The sequence below is a fragment of the Sclerotinia sclerotiorum genome, genomic scaffold, assembly GCF_000146945.2.
Source record: "Sclerotinia sclerotiorum 1980 UF-70 scaffold_1 genomic scaffold, whole genome shotgun sequence".
Classification (NCBI taxonomy): Eukaryota; Fungi; Ascomycota; class Leotiomycetes; order Helotiales; family Sclerotiniaceae; genus Sclerotinia; species Sclerotinia sclerotiorum.
Window position 1 is genome coordinate 58,569 of NW_001820835.1, and position 18,897 is coordinate 77,465.

The 18,897-nt window shown below is 43.5% G+C and overlaps 9 protein-coding genes across 9 annotated transcripts; 3 read left to right on the plus strand and 6 right to left on the minus strand.

The window, feature by feature from the left end:
- Positions 1 to 2,755: 2,755 nt before the first annotated feature.
- On the plus strand, positions 2,756 to 4,928 carry SS1G_00019 (hypothetical protein; the record flags this gene model as incomplete). Its single annotated transcript, XM_001597883.1, has 3 exons — positions 2,756 to 2,862; positions 2,923 to 3,187; positions 3,243 to 4,928. The coding sequence occupies 3 exons, from the start codon at positions 2,756 to 2,758 to the stop codon at positions 4,926 to 4,928; spliced, it is 2,058 nt and encodes a 685-aa protein (XP_001597933.1).
- Positions 4,929 to 5,909: 981 nt separating this feature from the next.
- On the minus strand, positions 5,910 to 8,042 carry SS1G_00020 (hypothetical protein; the record flags this gene model as incomplete). The annotated part of the gene is made up of 4 exons (XM_001597884.1): positions 5,910 to 6,409; positions 6,542 to 6,590; positions 6,642 to 6,776; positions 7,383 to 8,042. 4 exons carry the CDS (start codon positions 8,040 to 8,042, stop codon positions 5,910 to 5,912), a joined length of 1,344 nt encoding a protein of 447 aa, XP_001597934.1.
- Positions 8,043 to 8,704: 662 nt separating this feature from the next.
- SS1G_00021 (predicted protein) lies at positions 8,705 to 8,857 on the minus strand (the record flags this gene model as incomplete). Its single annotated transcript, XM_001597885.1, has 1 exon — positions 8,705 to 8,857. One exon carries the CDS (start codon positions 8,855 to 8,857, stop codon positions 8,705 to 8,707), a length of 153 nt encoding a protein of 50 aa, XP_001597935.1.
- Positions 8,858 to 9,394: 537 nt separating this feature from the next.
- Positions 9,395 to 10,267, minus strand: SS1G_00022 (hypothetical protein; the record flags this gene model as incomplete). Its single annotated transcript, XM_001597886.1, has 1 exon — positions 9,395 to 10,267. The coding sequence occupies one exon, from the start codon at positions 10,265 to 10,267 to the stop codon at positions 9,395 to 9,397; it is 873 nt and encodes a 290-aa protein (XP_001597936.1).
- Positions 10,268 to 10,598: 331 nt separating this feature from the next.
- Positions 10,599 to 11,378, plus strand: SS1G_00023 (60S ribosomal protein L25; the record flags this gene model as incomplete). The annotated part of the gene is made up of 4 exons (XM_001597887.1): positions 10,599 to 10,620; positions 10,826 to 10,887; positions 10,943 to 11,235; positions 11,291 to 11,378. 4 exons carry the CDS (start codon positions 10,599 to 10,601, stop codon positions 11,376 to 11,378), a joined length of 465 nt encoding a protein of 154 aa, XP_001597937.1.
- An 847-nt stretch (positions 11,379 to 12,225) lies between these two features.
- On the minus strand, positions 12,226 to 12,787 carry SS1G_00024 (predicted protein; the record flags this gene model as incomplete). The annotated part of the gene is made up of 2 exons (XM_001597888.1): positions 12,226 to 12,401; positions 12,670 to 12,787. 2 exons carry the CDS (start codon positions 12,785 to 12,787, stop codon positions 12,226 to 12,228), a joined length of 294 nt encoding a protein of 97 aa, XP_001597938.1.
- A 293-nt stretch (positions 12,788 to 13,080) lies between these two features.
- On the minus strand, positions 13,081 to 15,220 carry SS1G_00025 (hypothetical protein; the record flags this gene model as incomplete). The annotated part of the gene is made up of 3 exons (XM_001597889.1): positions 13,081 to 13,097; positions 13,402 to 13,847; positions 13,896 to 15,220. The coding sequence occupies 3 exons, from the start codon at positions 15,218 to 15,220 to the stop codon at positions 13,081 to 13,083; spliced, it is 1,788 nt and encodes a 595-aa protein (XP_001597939.1).
- A 1,904-nt stretch (positions 15,221 to 17,124) lies between these two features.
- SS1G_00026 (hypothetical protein) lies at positions 17,125 to 17,583 on the plus strand (the record flags this gene model as incomplete). The annotated part of the gene is made up of 3 exons (XM_001597890.1): positions 17,125 to 17,175; positions 17,270 to 17,329; positions 17,386 to 17,583. 3 exons carry the CDS (start codon positions 17,125 to 17,127, stop codon positions 17,581 to 17,583), a joined length of 309 nt encoding a protein of 102 aa, XP_001597940.1.
- Positions 17,584 to 17,894: 311 nt separating this feature from the next.
- SS1G_00027 (RING-box protein 1) lies at positions 17,895 to 18,409 on the minus strand (the record flags this gene model as incomplete). Its single annotated transcript, XM_001597891.1, has 4 exons — positions 17,895 to 17,993; positions 18,048 to 18,118; positions 18,167 to 18,245; positions 18,296 to 18,409. The coding sequence occupies 4 exons, from the start codon at positions 18,407 to 18,409 to the stop codon at positions 17,895 to 17,897; spliced, it is 363 nt and encodes a 120-aa protein (XP_001597941.1).
- Between the last annotated feature and the right edge of the window lie 488 nt (positions 18,410 to 18,897).

The window sequence follows — 18,897 nt, forward strand, 5'->3', positions numbered from 1 at the left end:
TACTAATCAAACATGTATCAAGATACGAGACAGAGATGTCATGTCTCGTCAGACCGAGACACATATCAGAGAACGCACGACAGCATCGATCTCGTAGATTGTAGTGACTGAGATCGCATGACCTCCACTGTAGTCGTACTCTTTGTCTTGATTATTTCTCTCGAACATACTACTCGCACTTGCTTATGGAGGATGCAACACCGTGTAGAAGCTTTGTTCTTGAATATACCAACAAATTTTATCATAGGAACGGAGAAGATGTGTCGATATTGACTCCTTGGTGGGATAGCTAGTGCGAACAGAGAGAGAGAGAGAGAGAGACCGAGAAAGGATTTTTAGATAGGACTCGCTTTTCTGGTGGATTTGATAGATTATCATCTCAGAGAGCTCTGTTGATGGGATGAATTTTAGATAAATACCAGATAATTACCCGCTCTATATCTTCGTCCTCCATATGACATAATTCGTGATTTGATTGATCTTGATAGAGGATGGATGGTCGATGTGTGTTGCGGTATGTGTTGGGCAGGAAGTAAGTAAGCGGTTGGCAGGTAGGCGCGGCTCCTCGTCTGAACAATTTTGATGATTCAAATGCTCTGAAAGAGCTTTGAATAGGCAATAAACCTTCTTTGTTGGAACCGGGGTGTGCACCAGACCGTTGGATACGTTGGTGTAGTTCCATTTGTATATTATTCCTTGATATGGTATAATGCGATGCGGCGTCAGCATGTTCGGTCTTCTAATGGTATGGTGGGGAGGAGAATGATGAATGTAAAGATGAAGAAGTGGAGAGGACGAAAGTGGAGGGGTCCATGGTGATGAGGAGGGCGTGCTCTGGAGCGGGTGGGACGAGGATAGGGAAGAGGATGGGAAGAGGATGGGATGAGGATGGGAAGAAGATGGGAAGAGGATGGGATGAGGATGGGATGAGGATGGGATGAGGATGAGATGAGGATGGGGGTGAAGATTATGATGTAACGTGATGTACGAATGCGACGTGCGGGTATATGAGAGATATGAACGAGTGTTTATTACGAAGAAGGAGTTGCTAGTGCGATGATGGTTTCTGAAACGCAATTTGAGGAGAACAAGAAAGAGAAAGAAAGAAAGAAAGAAAGAAAGGGAATGGATAAGGGAGAGAGGGAGAGTTAGGTGATGAGATGGATGAGATTGTTGTGTGTGTTCTTTCCAAGGTTTTTTTCTCGTGTGGGACTGAATGAAAGCTCTAGTATCAGTTTAGGTTAGGTTGGGTTGGTTATGACCATTGAGTTGGGTGTTGGACTCTACTCGACTCGTTTATCCGCTAGGGGAGGCTAATGGCTGGCAGTCTTGGTTGTTAGCGTGAGGCTCGGGTTGTGGGTTAACGAATTGGCTGGGGAGTGAATCTTTTCATGGTACTTTCTGGGACGTTTGGGTTATAATTGACTAGGAGATGGAAAGAATAGAGTGAATGGAGTGATTTTAGCGAGGGAAGTTAGTTGTGCGAATTGTGTTGTTGCATCGAGCAGATGAATACTGCCAAGTAGATGGACGATGGTATAACAGGGAAGCCTAATTCAAAGCAATAGGATATTTTTAGTAATGATGCCCTTCGGATCAAGGAAATAAACAAAAAGATATAGAATCGGGAAAATATCTGGGGTAGATGTACAAGAATGTGGATCCTGGTGCGGAGTGAATAGTGGCATCATTGGCTACCCACCTCGTCATGGTTTAAACTACGAAAAGAGCGATCGATATATTCTTATGCTTGTCGGAATGGGGCTTGTAAGAAGAAAAATAGATATGCAACAAAAGTTTCTATGCGGGATGGTTTGGAGGCTCTAAGCGGAGTGATCGGGGGTACTGGCTGGGGATAGTTGGTAGTGGTTAATGGGAAGGAAATGGTAGTAGATAGTATGAATTGGATAGAAAGGTATGGAAAATGTATACCCATCTTACTCTCTTATTTACTACTCATTTATCGACTTCTTATTTGCTTTTGAATATCTTTTTTCTAGCTTTCATTCTTGTCCAACTCTTCTTCTATATCATCTAATTCACTCTCCCTTCATTATTTCCTTACTCAACTACAATTCGCCATCTATTGCCCTCTCGTTTCTCCCTATTCACTGTTTTTTCCACTAAAATTTCATTCACTGATATCTAACGTCTATTCAAATATATATCTATTCACTTACTTTTGAATCATCACCGACCAACCAACCCATCGCTTAATTCACCAACATCTCAACGCCCCTATCACTCTTACCGATCTTTTGGGGTAGAACAAATTTTGATGATTCTATGTAAATATACTTTCCCATTTGATATAATTCCACAAACTATTTCGCCTACCTGGAAATACCGGAAACCAAACAGGAAAAGAAAGACAATGATGCTTTTACGTTTACGTCTATTATCTGAAACTTAGATGTTGATACATTCGATACTGACGTCGACCCGTCTTTTTCATGAGGGGCAAGATTACCTACCGACAATTGTGTGTGAGGCTTGGCATTGAAACTATCATATCACGGAAATAGATGAAATTAATACTTAAACATATCTGTAATAAGTACATTCGAACATGGTTGATAATAACAAGCAAGTAGTTGTAAATCGCATATGTCAATGCCGTTGTTGTTAAATATTCCTTGAATCCCACGCAGCCAATCGGCGAGGGGTAAAAAACTCCGATAAGCATAGAAAAATAATTCCACCCATGAATTCCCACTTGCTACAAGAATTGCACAAACGCATTCGAAATGCCAATATGAATAGAAGCCTTGCGGTGGCATATGGTCGCCCATTACTGCGGGCTATCAACAGGAACTGGCTCCTTCAAAGAAACTCCTTTGCGAGTGTTGCAGCAGACACAAGGTATAAAATGCGCCCCTCCAATTCCAATCCTCCACTTCTCAACTAATTCTCTACCTTTAGACCGTACGATGTCGTCGTCATTGGAGGAGGTCATGCGGGAGCAGAAGCTTGTGCAGGAGCTGCGCGATCTGGTGCCAGGACTGCATTGATTACGCCGAAACTCGAGAATATCGGTGTTTGTTCTTGCAATCCTAGTTTTGGGGGAATAGGGAAGGGGACTATGTTGAGGGAGGTGGATGCGCTAGATGGTGTTGCGGGGAGGATTATTGATAAGGCGGGGGTGCAATTTAAGGTGTTGAATAGGAAGAAAGGTCCTGCGGTTTGGGTAGGCGCTTATTGTGGTGGCGGCAGCTTGATATTGCGTGCTAAATGTCTGTTAGGGTCCTAGAGCGCGAGTCGATAGGGATTTATACAAGAAGCATATGCGAGAGGAATTGGAAGCGTATCCGAACCTTTCAATTGTAACGGGCAGTGTGGCCGATATCATTGTTTCGAAGGAGGAGGGCGAGACGCAAAATGGAAAGATTACAGGTGTGCGACTGGAATCGGGAGAAATCATACCTACGAAACAAGTGGTCATCACGACTGGCACATTTTTGGGCGGTGAAATCCATATCGGCTTGGAATGTTATCCTGCAGGGCGCATGGGCGAAGCGGCAACATTTGGCTTGAGCAAATCGTTGAAAGATGCTGGTTTTACTCTAGGAAGGCTGAAGACGGGGACGCCTCCTCGGCTTGCAAAAGGTTCGATCGATTTTAAGAATCTTGCCGTGCAGCCAGGAGATCAACCACCGACGCCTTTCAGTTATCTCAACAAAACTGTTTCTGTCCAGGAGCAACTACTCTGCCATGCTACGTATACGAATGAGGCTTCGCATGCCGTGGTCCGGGCAAATTTAGATAAGTCTATACACATTAGAGAGACTGTGAAAGGACCCAGATACTGCCCGTCGCTCGAATCCAAAGTCATACGATTCTCTGATAAAGATAGACACATTGTATGGCTAGAACCGGAAGGATTTAACAGCGACATCATCTATCCCAACGGTATCTCCATGACTATACCAGCGGAGGCTCAGGAGCAACTTTTAAAAACCATCCCGGGACTAGAAAATGTCACAATGACAGCTCCAGGTTATGGTGTAGAGTACGATTATGTTGATCCTCGAAGTCTAAAAGCAACACTGGAGACAAAGGCAATTCAAGGTCTTTACTTGGCAGGTCAAATAAATGGTACTACAGGTTATGAGGAAGCAGCTGCGCAAGGTATCATAGCGGGCATCAATGCTGGACTTGCATCACAATCATTACCACAATTGGTTTTATCTCGCAGTGATGGATACATAGGAATCATGATCGATGATCTAATCACTAAGGGTGTTTCGGAACCTTACCGCATGTTCACGTCTCGCAGCGAATACCGCATGAGCGCCCGAGCCGACAATGCCGATTTGCGACTTACAGAAAAGGGGAGATCGGCAGGAGTAGTAGGTGAAAAACGCTGGTCTGCCTTCAATGATGAGGTCGCTCAAATGGAAGGTCTCAAATTGGCGCTTGGAAAAAGTACATTTAGTGCTCCGGTTTGGATCAACGATGGTTTTAAAGTATCAAACGATAGTACCATGCGAAGTGCCTTTGACGTTCTACGCATTAGAGACGTAACAATCAACGATTTGTCAACCCGTATCCCAGAAATTTTAACCTACACCCAACGAATCAGAGATAGAGTTGGTATTGAAGCCGTTTATGCACCATATGTCGCACAACAAAAAGCGGCACAGAGAGTCTTTCAAAAGGATGAAATGCTTAAATTGCCGGTGGATTTAGATTATGATTCTATATACGGGATTTCCATGCATGAGAAATCGGTGCTGAAGATGACAAGACCCGAGAGTGTGGGACAGGCAAGAAGAATTGAGGGTATGACGCCGAGTGGATGTTTGAGGTTGTTGGCTTTTGTGAGGGAGAGGTCGAGGGCGGTTCAAAAGGCTAATATGTTTGAGGAGGTTACTAGGAAGAAAGGGGAGAGGGGTATGTTGATTGAGGGGGAGGGAGGATTGATATGATCCAGTTGTTCTGTGGAGGGGATGAAAGTGTATAGATATGCATGGCAACGGCGTTCAAGGGGAAGGTCTGGTGGATGGATAAAATACTTTGGATTTTTAGATGTGGACAGACGCCACAATGTAAAGATATTTCTCCGATATTGTATGAGGCAAGCAATGGACTTATAAAGATCATAAATTTCCATCCTTAAACATAGTCGATGCGACCAAGGGTTATCAAACTCTACTACAGATATATCAATCATGGTAATGACTCTTTAGCTTTGAACAAGTCTATCTGTCCCAGCTGTTTTCGATGTCTCAAATGAATCCAATATTATCATAGACTTACTGTACTAAACTACATTCTGCATCCACATTCACATTCAAATTCAATCTTTTGTAATACCGTCCTGTCCTAGCTATCAGACACTTTACATATACATATACACCTACACCAACCTCTACACCCACCTACCCAAAAAATACCCATCACCCATCCCATCCCATTCCATCTACCAACCTCAAACATCACATATTAAAGGAAAGACCATCATATTTACTATTACTACTTCTCTTGCGTTATCACTCGACATAAGGAAGTAATCATACCTAGTACCTAATGAGATCACAGTGCTCAGAGAGATTATACCGAGATTATATGTATGCATATATGCATATTCACAAAAACATTGTATTCAGACGGGCGGTGAGTGATATATTCTATTTTATTCCAATTCCGAGTATGTATCTATGTATTTCATCCCCGTCATGTACACAAAATAAACAGCAACAACAAGAACCCAGGAACTAAAGCCAAACTATATCGACGAATTGGGTATGGAGGCGAGTGGATAGGGAGTATCAAATGACCACCATCCATCCGTATATGATGCAGAACTCCAATATTAACCCATATAAACATTGACCACGTAGAGAATTACAGAAAAATATGTGCAACCTTTCCTAAAATCATGAATGCGCTTGCTCACCGTGCCCGCATTATTCGGCATGAATGAGATCTTTGGGCAAGAAAGCCCAAACAGTACCCACGATCGCCATTATAGAACTAATGACAATCAAGCAATAATCCAAGATCAGTTCTCTCCTAGTAATCTCTTTCCCAAAGATCTTGACGTAGAACAGAAGCGGCAGAATCACGCAAATGCTAAAGCACAAAGCCGAACCCATGAACGCCATAATACTATCGAAAGCTGGAAAGAGGATTGCTATGATCACAAATACAATGAGTACAATGATGCGAACGGCGATTTTCATTATACCACGGGTGTAACCCGAGAGTCCAGTAAGGGCCGATGATTCAGCCATGGCGCGAGAGTCAAGTCCACAGAGCAATTCGATTGTAGACACGATGGGACGAGCGTTCAGTGGAACTTTAGTCAAAGGAATGATGGCAATGAATATGCATATCATAAGAGATAAGCTGCGGGGGTAGCTTGAGTTTCCGATAATATTGGCTGTGACTTCATCCATGACGTTATCTATAGGTATGTCAGTAGCCGTTTGACACAGATGCGTTTTGCAAGACGCATGCTCGGGAGTTGAGAAAAATGGACAAAAATAAGAATACGAGGACAAAGGAGCCTGAAATCCGAAAATCGATGGGAACTTACCTCCAAACATCAATATTCCAGCTAGTGCAGTTGTAGCATCGAGCACATACTGGGGATTTCTTTTAGCACAATGTAGAGCTGAATATTGAATGAAACTTACTGTGAAACTGAATGTATATTTGACAGCTTTGTCAAATTTATATGGATGTCTCATGTCACGATAAATGTTGGGAAAGACCGAGTGTCCACCCCAAGGCGACATCATTAGGCCGAACGAAAGTGGAAGAGTGAGCCACTAAAGAGGTATAGAGTCAGCAGAGAGTGCAAAATCAGAGCGGATATAAGCAACATGCAGATGACTTACGTTGGCTGGAAATATGTACTGAGTTGCCGGTTCTAGTAAAGAACCAGGAGTTCGTGGTGTTACGAAACCATCGATGAGAATTATTAGTACAACTATAACGGTCAGCCAAGGTGTTAGAGTTACAGGTCATCTTTACATACTTGAAAAGCACGAGATGATCCCAAGAATGCTAGTGAAACTCAATAGACGTAGAGGGACAAAATTAAGCGGTATCAAAAGAAGACCGCAGAGGACTTTCCACTCATTTACTCCGACGGATGGAATTAGTGAGTTCAGGGAATCTGCGAAAAGAACAATCAAGGCAACACAAGCCGCTAGAAGCTCCATAGTGAAAAGTATACTAGTCGCTATATTTGCTCTGCGGCCGTAGGATGCATAGGCAACGTCTGCGAAGCTCAGAAGACTGCGATCTCGATCCATGCACTTAGCCAATAACTTCGCAGTATATGACGTAACAAGTGCCGATAGAAGGAGTAATATCATGCCGCATAACAATCCTGAGTACTTCAACCCCATGGGGAGACTGAGTAAACCAACTCCAATGAGAACGTTTGTGGAGTTAAGGATTGTCTGTGGGAGAGTGGACTGCCCCTCAACCACAAGCACAATTTTCCCATCTTCTTCGACCTCCTTGACAATCAGTGGCAAGTGTTCCTCGTCTGCAACATTTGCGCCGGTAGCTTGTTGTTGTCGCCAAAGCTGGCCGGCATGAATCATGGATGATTCGTTCAAGGTTGAACGTAATGTACCGTAAGATGTTCCATAGCTTCCTGCTAGAGGAGTTGATAGATGCGGGGCAATCGCAAAGATAGATTGGTTCCCCCTTACACTTCCTTGTACGCTTGCATGATCGCCTCCAGCAACACGTTCCCCCTCGGACTTCCTGTGACTGGCGACTCGGGACAGGCTGCTTTCTGTTTCATCTCCAAGTGCAGACTCATCATCAACCGTATTATCTGAAGTCGATCTCCGCAACTGCTCTCTAATCAAGGAAGAACGAGGTATCCGCCCATAGTCCGTCTGCACTCCTCCATATTCTAGATCTTCACCATCACCTTCCTCGGTACTATCTTCTGCAAGTATAAATGATGGACGACGCGGAGTAATCTCGTGGAATGCGGAAGCTCGTGTCAGACTTCGCGCGAAGTTTTCGATACTGTTCACACCTCCAGCATGTGTAATGGAATTGAATCGCATGGCAATTGAGGACCTTCGAAAAACATATTAGTTGTCTACATAGGCGGAGAAGGGAAAGGAAGGATTACCTCCGTCTTCTAAGACCTTCATTTTGATCATTTTGATCCCCAGGGACTAAATAATCAGACTCTGCAGATGGGGAGAAATCGCCCGAGTCAAACCGGACACTTCTATTACTACTAATAGAGCCTCTAGGAGATCTTGATGTGCCATGTTCGTATTCATAGAAAGTTGTTGGATTTCGATTGGGAGGACGCGCCATGATGAGGAGGTATTAAATTATTAGTTAATGTGTGATATCGTCAACTTCCGCCGATGAAAACCTGATAAGATAAAGTCGGAAAGTCTCCAAATCTTCAGTTCCACTCGATCAATCTCTTCGCAAGTACTGAAAGTCTCTTGAGAAGAACACACGAGCAAATTTAAAATGGCCAAGATCAAAAAGCCGAGTGTGATTGGTGTGGGTTGTGCGGAATCTCCTCTGATAGAATCGAGAGATCTAGAAGGAAATATTTTAAGATTTTAGTCCGCCTTTTCAAAAACCAAGCTTCTCCCCCCAGAGATAAGGCTTATCGCTCTTCCAAAAGCCGATAATCATACGAAATTCGATTTATGCACAACTCAAGTTTTTACATCACTCCCCTTGTATATTTGTGCAAGCATCAGGTATTTGTTTCTTCCTGCTCTTTTCCTCTCCCTTTCTGATTCTCGATGGCCACTTCTCTCAAAGCAACATTTTCTGAGATCTTTCTCCACCATAGGACTTGCCATTCCAGAACTTCATTTTCCAAGTTTGCTTTCTCACAATGTAACATTGAGATTAGAAACTTGATAATGCAGAAGGCGCAGGTAAAGCATGGATCAAATGCCCCACTTGCCCGTCAAGTCCTTTGTAGATTACACGAAAGCACCATGTAACGGAAAAGGGTACCCACGCATGAGGCAGATAACATATTGGCCGAAAAGTATACCCCCTCTCTCCACTCCCCACCTCCGAAGGCGTGATTCTTACTGTTCCGCATTATAAACGGTTAACCAGCACCGTCTTGACAATTGATTGCGTGCCCTTTTGTCTCTATACATTTATCAGGAGAGAGCGAGATGTTTTTGGAGGATACCTGACCCACCACATAAAATTTTGAGTCCGAGTAGCCCGTTCTGCATCTTGCTGTCGCCCCTCCAATATGCGGGGGTCAGTTAAACATTCCATCCATTGCCAGGTATCCGCGTTGCTTGCGACGATCATTATCTGAGTTTGTACATTGATGTAGTCTGTAGTTGGGGTAGACAGGTTGCTACCAATTCATCAACATTCGATGTATAATGTCAACTGTCTCTCCTCCTAAACTTGCTCAATTTTTAAGCACAATCGAGAAATTGTTGCGACTACCCCCAGCTCGAATCTCTTCCTTCTTCCATTGTCGTGGTTTCATTGACGGTGATTGTAAACGCCAGAGATAATAAACTAGCTTGTTCGAGAGTTTCTTCTTTACCATAACGTATCCCAAGCTTTCCATAATCGCTTCTAACCTGGCTTCATCCATATAACGAGAGTTGTTCACACAAGGCGATGGTAGGACCAAGAACAATGCAGGGAACCATTTGCTGAATCCTTCACCAGCCGGACAGATTGTCTCCAGGAATTTGCGAGTCCGGAGCAACATATTACCTCTGCCTACGCCGTCTGGGACATAATTCAAAACAAGGGAAAGACTGATAATATTGAATTTCTCGGTCTCGTCTTTTGGTAGCGGTCGTTCCATAAAGTCTTGCTGTGTAATTCCCTCCGACTGACTATTGAGATCGATTCTCTCAACATGGAAGGTATGACTTCTTGAGCAAGCGTTTGTAGTACTCAGTGCTCCAACTTCCAACATGCGAACTGGCGAGTTCTTTTCCGCTAGACCCTTGAGATCTTTACATAGAGGCGCTAGCCAGTCCATCAAGATTTTGCTGCTATCACCACCTCTATCACTACCCTGTCCGATGAGACTTGCACGTTGATAGCTCTCCAATCCACCCTGTGAAGCAATCTCACGTGTTAGTGCTACGGCTGTGATTTCGTCTCCCTCAGCTAAAGCTTTAGCCTTTCGTTTCTCCAATGTATGATGATTACGAATTATAGTTCGAGTAGCTTTGCTTGATATACGTTGAGCTGGTTTCTTGATCGTCGGTGGTCGACCTTGTGAGAGGGACTTCAGTTTGGTTTTCTTGTTGACGCCCATGGTAGAAGATTTGAGAACTTCAAATCAATTCAAAAACCAATATGAATCTTTCAAGAACTGAGTATTTCCACAGGGTGAAGAATGAATTGAACCAATTATAAGAAGAAACGAAACTTAGCTAATATATACATATAATCTACTTGAAGAAATCCAAGGGAAAATGCATCCTCGATACTCCGGAAGTCGGAAATACAGTTTTGCCGATTAGCGAAATTTTCGCACACGATCTTTCAATTTGATCTTTTTTACCTCAATGATCTTTTGAAGCAAACCATCAACTCCTCGACAACTCAAATCCAATACTAATCCACCAGGAAGTATATTCGTCGAAATGGCTCCCCCAGCAAAGAAAGGTACAGTTCCCTTTCTCTCAAATAAGCATTGATCGCATTCTTGATCGCAATATTGTCCTTGTGTGGAATATTGCGGCCGCTTTGAAAGTACGAAAATATGAAAATATTTCCAAATACAACGCGAAGGAATGCGAAAGATGCGCACCAGCAGTAGCAGATATTGCGAGTTCTTTAAGAGCGCTTGCTGATGCGTAAGTTTTAATAGGTGCTGCCGCCAAGGGTGGTAACAAGAAGGCCAATGCCGCTGCTAAGGCTACCTTGAAGGGTGTAAGTTCTTCTATCTATTGCTGTTATTGACATTTGATACTGACAATTCCATCAGGTCCACTCCCACAAGGTCCGCAAGGTCCGTCTCTCGACTACTTTCCACAGACCTAAGACCCTTCAACTCTCCCGTGCACCAAAGTACCCACGTACTTCCATCGTCTCGCAACCCCGTCTCGATGAGCACAAGGTCATCATCCACCCATTGAACACCGAGAGCGCCATGAAGAAGATTGAGGAGAACAACACCCTTGTCTTCATTGTCGACATCAAGGCAAACAAGGCTCAAATCAAGGAGGCCTTGAAGAAGCTTTACGACATTGACACTGTCAAGATCAACACCCTCATCCGGTACGAATATATTGATAAACAGAATTTTGGACAGTTGCTAATACACCAATAACAGACCAGATGGATCCAAGAAGGCCTTCGCCCGTCTTACTGCCGATGTTGATGCTCTTGACATTGCTGCCACCAAGCTCGCAATCGTCTAAATTGTCAAACTGGGAGTGGAATTAGGAATCTGGATTTGAGGGAATAAAAAGTTATATGGTTGATAGATGAACAGCTTTTTCTACGATTGGCTGATACCCACATCCATACGGCATAATGAGATGATTTTAAAAATATGTACACCAATGCAGTACCATCCTACCAATGACAATTCCTGATACACTTGATAATATGTGCACTTGGTGACGACTCTTTACGACCTACGTCTCGCTCCTGTGGAACTGATATCTGGGGCTCGCATCGAGTGAACTAGCTCGACTTGCACTTGGGAATAATTTGTGTGAAAGCCCTGGGTTCTACATTGCACAATCACGGTGATGGATAGCATACGGTCCTGCATGAACTAGTCTTATTCCACATTCTGAAGCTTCTGTCCATTGACATGTACGATACATTGAATTTGCACATCCTCATCCAGGTGTATATCATAATGTCAAGAACGATTTATCAATATTCTCTATAATACTACCAAGACGGCCGTTCAAATAGGGATATCATATCACATCATATCATTCATTAATCCCATCTAATCTGGCATACCCCGCCCCGGATTTTCTATTCATACAAAGACATCATTCATCCATGCATGTCTCATCCATATCCATATTCCTACTCTATGAACCCGTCCGCCCGTGTCTTCATTTATAGCCGTATCACATCTACCAAATAAGTATTAAATCCGAACCGGCATCTTATAGTAGATGTTCCCCCAATACCATAACATCCACGCATCACATCTCGTCATGTCACATTATACACCTCCTCTCTCCCTTCCCCATTTACCTCTCAACTCAAACACCCCAACCCCCCAACCTCAAATCTAAACCCTCAGGCGCCCCCATTCGCCCTCATAGTATTCAAATGCGTAATAACCGCCATACTACTATCCAAAAACCTGTCTACACAATTCATGGTGCAGGTCTCCTCACTCTTATCCAGTTTTCCGCTGCGAATACTACCCGTGACGCATTTTTTCCAGCAGACATCTGTGAGGGAGTGAACGGCTGTAGTTTGGTTTTATTAGCTAGTGTCTTCATCATAGTTCGTTCTTTCTTTTTTGTTTTAAATCCTGCGTTCAACGCCCATTTTTCTTCCTTGAATTTGTGTAGGGGTGACTGAGGTAAAGGAGGAGGGAACGGAAATCGATAAATTAATTCTCAATTCCCAATTCCTAACCTCAATCCCAAAACCAACCAATCAAGCCAAACCTCCCATCCAAAAAGCAACAAACCCCCCTCAAAAAAACAAAAAACAAAAAGAAAGAATACATACACTGTTGAATCCTAGCCTTCTGCGACTCATTCATAATAAACTGTTGCAATTCCTGCTTATCCCTATCCGACAACTTGGAGAGATCCGGTGTTTGCTGCTGTAGAGATGAGGAGTCCATTTTTGCTTGTAATTCCTTCTTAAATATTGAGAGTTTCGCACTTGTGCTATTGAGAATTGGTTCGAAGAAAAGGGAAGATATCCGCGTATATGTGTGTGAGGGAATGTGATGGCTTGCTTGCTTGGGCTGGAATTGTTTGATTTAATATTTCTAGCTTCAGAGAGCTTCAGAAATTTTGCTGGGTTCAAAGTATCGGCATCGGCGTCATCGAGTCACGTGGGGTACATTCTACGGCCGCCCCAGTACCAGCGCCTGCGAATTTAAAGGGAATGTCAATCATCACAATATTGAGGTCATAAGTCCGTAGCATCTAATCAATATTAACACTATCAAAATCTAGAGACATCTATATAGGTATCCAAGAGATCTGTAATGGTATCACTACTCTTTTACCCCCTTTTTTCTGTACTACATCAACCAAAATTCTCAACCTTCCCACAAGTATTATTAGTTCAAAAACTGTTCCCCCTCCACGAACATCTAAATATATCTATAACGTCTTGCAAGTGCCAGAGAAGCAAGACTGAATACCACCAATACAGCCAAAATCGTGAAGAAAGGAATGAGACTCTGAGCGTTCTGGAAAGGAACATTGACATTCATACCAAACATACCACATACCAAGTTGAGTGGAACCAGGATGGAAGCGAGGAGAGTGATTTTGCTGAGGACCTTATTTGCGTTGTTTCCTTGGGTGATGTTGTCGATAGAGAGTTGTGCTAGGTAATTGCTGTGTGATCTCGAGAGCATCTTCTCAGAGTGTCCCAAACTGGTCATCATAGTGACAACGTGATCTTGAATGTCGCCAAGATAAAGACCAATATCCATATGAGGAGTGACTTCGTAATTTGAGTTACAACGCTTTGTAAAACCTCTCAAAACATCGGCTTTGCCTCCAAGAAGTTTCATCAATCCCATGACATTCTTTCGAACCATGCCGATTTTTCGTAGAAAGGTATGCATATCATCACTGCGAGCGATAAATACCTGATCCTCAATAGTATCTGTTTCGTTATCGATTTTGTGGATAACAGGTGCGAAAGAATCCACGATATCATCGCTGACAGGTCATTAGTCTGTGATCTTAAAACGAATTAGGCAAACTTACATTAAAGCATAGCAGATCCAATCACTGTTCAAAGACAAGTAATCCTTAAGCAACGTGATGCGCTGCCGAACATTGGTTGCATGTGTGTTGGGTGAAAAGCTGAAGCTTAGTAAGCCCTCTCGGAAGACGATGACATAAATGTTGAATGGATCGTATTCTTGGCCATCCTCAATTTCCACTACAGAAAATGAACGGAAACAAGCGAAATAGTACGAAGGGAAGAGTTCAATCTTCTCTCGCGTCTCTTGAGCTGTAATATCCTCAATGGTCAGGGGATGGACTCCAAATGCTTTGCAGATTACTCGAATCTCGCTCTCTGTTGGATTGTTCATGTTCAACCACCAAACGCCCTCTCCTTGTTGTCCTTGTGGACGGGCGAATAGGTTTCGAATATCTTCTCCTTCTAGAATGAGATCCCCGAATTCTGGAGCATGAATAGTATCTACTCCATGCGAGGAGAAGTATTCAAACCTGTTAGTGTCGAGATGTGGCTGCTGCGGTCGTGTAATCTCCTCAAGGCTAGATAAGTCCAACTTTTCATTGATAGAAGGTGGGCCTGAAGGAATCTCGACAGCTGTACCTTCTGATGTTACAATCATGGGTATCGCACCATTGCTTCTCAAGTCGTGGAAAATTCGAGGTTGCGCGTGGTTGACTGGAGTCTTGGCACGATTTTCCTCTTCTTCAATGAAATCCTCGAGAGTGTCAAAATTAATCTGGAGCGTATTTTTGGTTGGAGAAGGGTGTAGAGGGAAGCAAACATCCTCTTCTGCCGACTTGCATGAACCTGCAAAGCTTTTTGCATCATTATCGTTAGTGTAACGTCTGCTACGGAAAGTGCGATGGCTGCGGTGACTTGCGCGCGATTCGGTTCTATGAAGAGCATTGTGTTCTTCAAGTCGCCTAGCATCTGCAAATGCCTTCCCAGAGCTTGGATCCGAAATAGACATCTCCCGCTCCCTTCTTCTTGCATCAGCGAAGGCCTTTACTGAACTTGGCGGCGATAGAGAACGAATCTCAGCAGTATCCGCGGTTCCTCGACGACTTCTATCTGCCAGTCGAACAGCCATTGGGGAAACTCCCCTCGCATCCTCATCGACAACCGCTTCCTCGAAATCTCTTGCGATTGTCTGAAGAAGAGTGTTGTTCACGCGTGTTAGGTCTGGGCTATGTGGAGCTCGGAAAGACGGGGCGTGCAAAGTATCAATAGTGCCACTGCGGGAGCGAGCCTTTGGTAGAGGCTGCGATTGGTATCTGTGATCATCCAACTCTGGCACCGGCGTGCTGTAGCCAGTATCGAGGGATGTATCTTCGTGTTCAGACATTTTGAGGTATGAAATAAAATATGTTTGGATTAAGTTCTGCGTCCAGATTAGCCAGTAAGCCCCGACAGTTACAACAACGACGGCATACTAATTTCTAGGAAGCCAAAGCTTTCAAAGTTCTAGGCAGGTCGCAACGAGCGCCCACCGCTTGTTTGGCGTCAATTTGATAGATGACTTTGCACAGGTCGTCCCTGTACAGTATGATTCCTAATGAAGAATGGCTACTCGTCCATCCGCTACCCCTTGGGATTATGTGTAAATGCGCAGTTTATATATCGATTTGGATTGCTTTAGGTGCAATTATGGGGGTTTCTTGTCGCCTCCGCAGTAGGCCCAGATCTTCACTGGACCGAGGAGGGGACGGATGAAGGAAAAGTCTTGAAATACGAGTCCCGCCAACTTGGTGGTTTGTTGTTTATGAAGCCGCCGAGGCGATGAGTGCCGAAATATTTGACGTTCGAGTTCGACAATCCTGTTGCGACAATCTCAATATTTCGGATGTGGGATAGTATTTGAGTAAAGTTAATCGTGGCTTGGGTTGTTGGAAGAGTGGAAGAGTGGGAAACGAGGTTTTGTGGGCGGCCGGTCTCAAGTTGAAGTTTTTCGAGGGCAGAAACTTGTAGAAAGGTTCGGCCTTTGTAAGGTGATGTTGGAAAACCCTAAGCGTACTTCTCTAGTTCAGGCTAAGGTTGCAGCCCAAGGCCGGATAACTTATTTTTGGGTGCTGCCCGGCTGTAAAATGATGATTTAAGATAATAAGTGAAAAGCAAGATATCTTTTGGATGAAAAAGAAGTTGAAAGGTCGAAACCAATCCGTTGGTGTTTGGAGTTGTAATTTTCAAGGAGTTACAAGAAGTGGAGGAAGAAAGGTTGAAAGAAATCTTGGTGGAGACTGAGACGGAGACGGGAACCGGTACTACCTAACCATACCTAACATCTAACTAACATCTGAGACTCGTGCATCTTCTTGCAAGTACGTAGGTACACACAGATGAATTGCTAAGGAATATTGGTGGAAATGAAGAAATTGGCCTACCATCCTCAGCCATTTTATATATACGTGCAAACCGCACTTTTTTTTGTACGGGACCATCTCGAAACGCCGTCTCCTTTCATAACCAAAATTTATCTACTCCGTAAACCACATGAACAACTTTCTACAGCCAAATTCTTCTGCTCGGAACCATAAAAGCTATTCGGTGTGGTATGATTGTGTTATTGATATCAGAAGGTCAAGACCTTGCAATACTCTTCAAAAGACCAAAAGATACAAGTTCTTTTTTCGAATACGGGGTTGTTCATTGGTTCATTGATTCATTAGATTGTCTGAATTCTCCTCGAGTAATTGTCTAGTTGCTATTTTGGTACAATCGGATGACATCTTGAAGTTTATTATTGAATGATAATTGGTAGAATGAAACGTTCTTAATTGATACATCGCGGCATTTTTAAGAGATCCAATAACGTTGGGGAACTCTTTGTTTGTTTCGTATTCCCCAAGCCGCTTCTCTCGTCGTGAATTATCGCCATACATGTCTGCGTCTGTCTGATCACATCTTATCGATTTAGCCAAGACTTTGAGGTTTTCGTACAGCTCATTCCAGCTACATGATAACCTCAATATCAAGCCATTTGAGTAACAGGATCATGTAAATTGTACATCTAGTTGTACCAAAATCGCTCATCCCTCACCCAGAATCTATGCATGTGCTCTAGATCCCGGTTATCAATTTTCGGCCAAGGCGATTAGTAGCCACAACAAGGCTGAAGTGTGGCCTTAACTCAAGCCCAAGGGACACCTTAGAAACTGGTAACTTTTCACGAAATCGACATTCTTATCTAGAAAAAGGCTTGATTTGTTGTCACAATAAACCGGTCAATCCTATTTTAGATAAACTACGAATATGGCAGACCAAATTCTTGACCAGATTCGGGATCTTGCCGAAGGACAAATTGTTAGTACACAATCATATGCACTCACTCTCATTCCTGGGAGACGAGAAGCTGGTTTGACACTGGTTGAATGCTAATCTCCTGTTCCACCTCTAGGACTTTGAAGGACAGAGACTGGCCGAATTCTTGACAACCGCTTTACTCGCAATATCCGGAGTAAATGATCCAATGCTCCCCCAAGCCATTCGGAAAGTACTGATTGATAGCAACAGGCCATTGCCTTCTTCGTAGGCTTTTTCAAACAAGATATTAAACTTGCGCTTGCTTTCGGCTTGCTTGGAACCGCCTTTACCTTCGCCATAGTTGTGCCTCCATGGCCATTCTACAAGAGACACCCTGTTAGATGGTTACCTTTAGGGGGAAGGGATGTATCGCAAGGGATTGTTGTAGATGGCAAGACTGTTGGTTGAGGGATTGCTTAAGGGATATCTACATTGGGGCGTCTTAGGATTGGGAATACCACAAATGCAGACAATATACTAGCACAAACAAAAGCTTCGAATTGAAAGCTACATTGTACCGAACTCTCGTTCTACTTCTGTGTCCATAACGCCAACCCTGCTAGAAATTCTCCAGGTCCCTTCATAATGAATCCTCGGATGAACCACACAGATGATATTTATGCCGCTCCTTTTGGTATATTATTCTCCGTTCGTGACCGTAGCCTCATCATCTTCCCTCAAATCCCATGCAATCCCAATCGCGTTCTCAAAGCCCAAACTTAACGACCATACTTCTGGAACTCCCAATCTCTGTTATCAAGCGGGCAAACTTGGCGTGTCTTCAACCAACGGGAAATACAATGGAAATGAAATGCGTGCTATTCCAGAGTTCAATGTTAGCTTAGATAGAATTAGCGGAAGGGATTACTAACGTTACAAATTCCCCAGGCTACAGTGCACTCCTCACTTGTGGCAGAGGCTTGGTTTGCTTGACATTCGATGCCTTTGTGGAGGTCAGTACTGACTTCCCGTTTGAGACGCTCAAGCTTACAAAGATCCATAATATGATTTCTGCAGATAGCACAATTGTCAACAACAATATCCCATGCCCATAAAGCTACCGCGTTCCACTAAACATTTCGTTAGAGCTGTGCAGATGTGACTTTCAAAGGATTTATACCTTCTTCACTTCGAAGCGCTTCTTGCCTTCCGAACCTTCACCACCTGCTGCCTTCTTTGCACCACCCTTCTTCACTGTAGTTGGTGGGGCGTCTGTCATATCTACGTCTGCCATGATGACGGGAGTATTTGTGGTTTCGATGGGTTATCTAAATTATTGGTGTTGGCGGGGTACTTTTCGAGGGCGCCGAGCGAATGATTATGCGAGTTTAATAGGCGATGGGTTGATAATTGCACTGATCGACCGTAATGAAGTTGATGCCTTTATTGTGGTGGATGAATAGTGCCTTTTCGAAATTCAAGAGAAAGAGCTTCTCGAGGGCTTATGGATTTGAGCGTAGGGTCGATAGCACTCAAGGGAATATGACGGTACTATTTGTTATACCGTAACCTAAAATTATAGAAGCTTTAGTAGCTCACCGTAGTGTCCCTAGTGTCGCACATAGATCATGTGTAAAATCAATCTACTTTAGGCTTGGTGTGGTTACGGTTGTTAGTTACCGTACCTAGTTAGGTAGGTAGGTTTCTACCTAATTAACTTTGATGGAACGGATGACTAATACCTAAACCCCATAAGTGAAACGATACCGTAGGGCGGTTGCC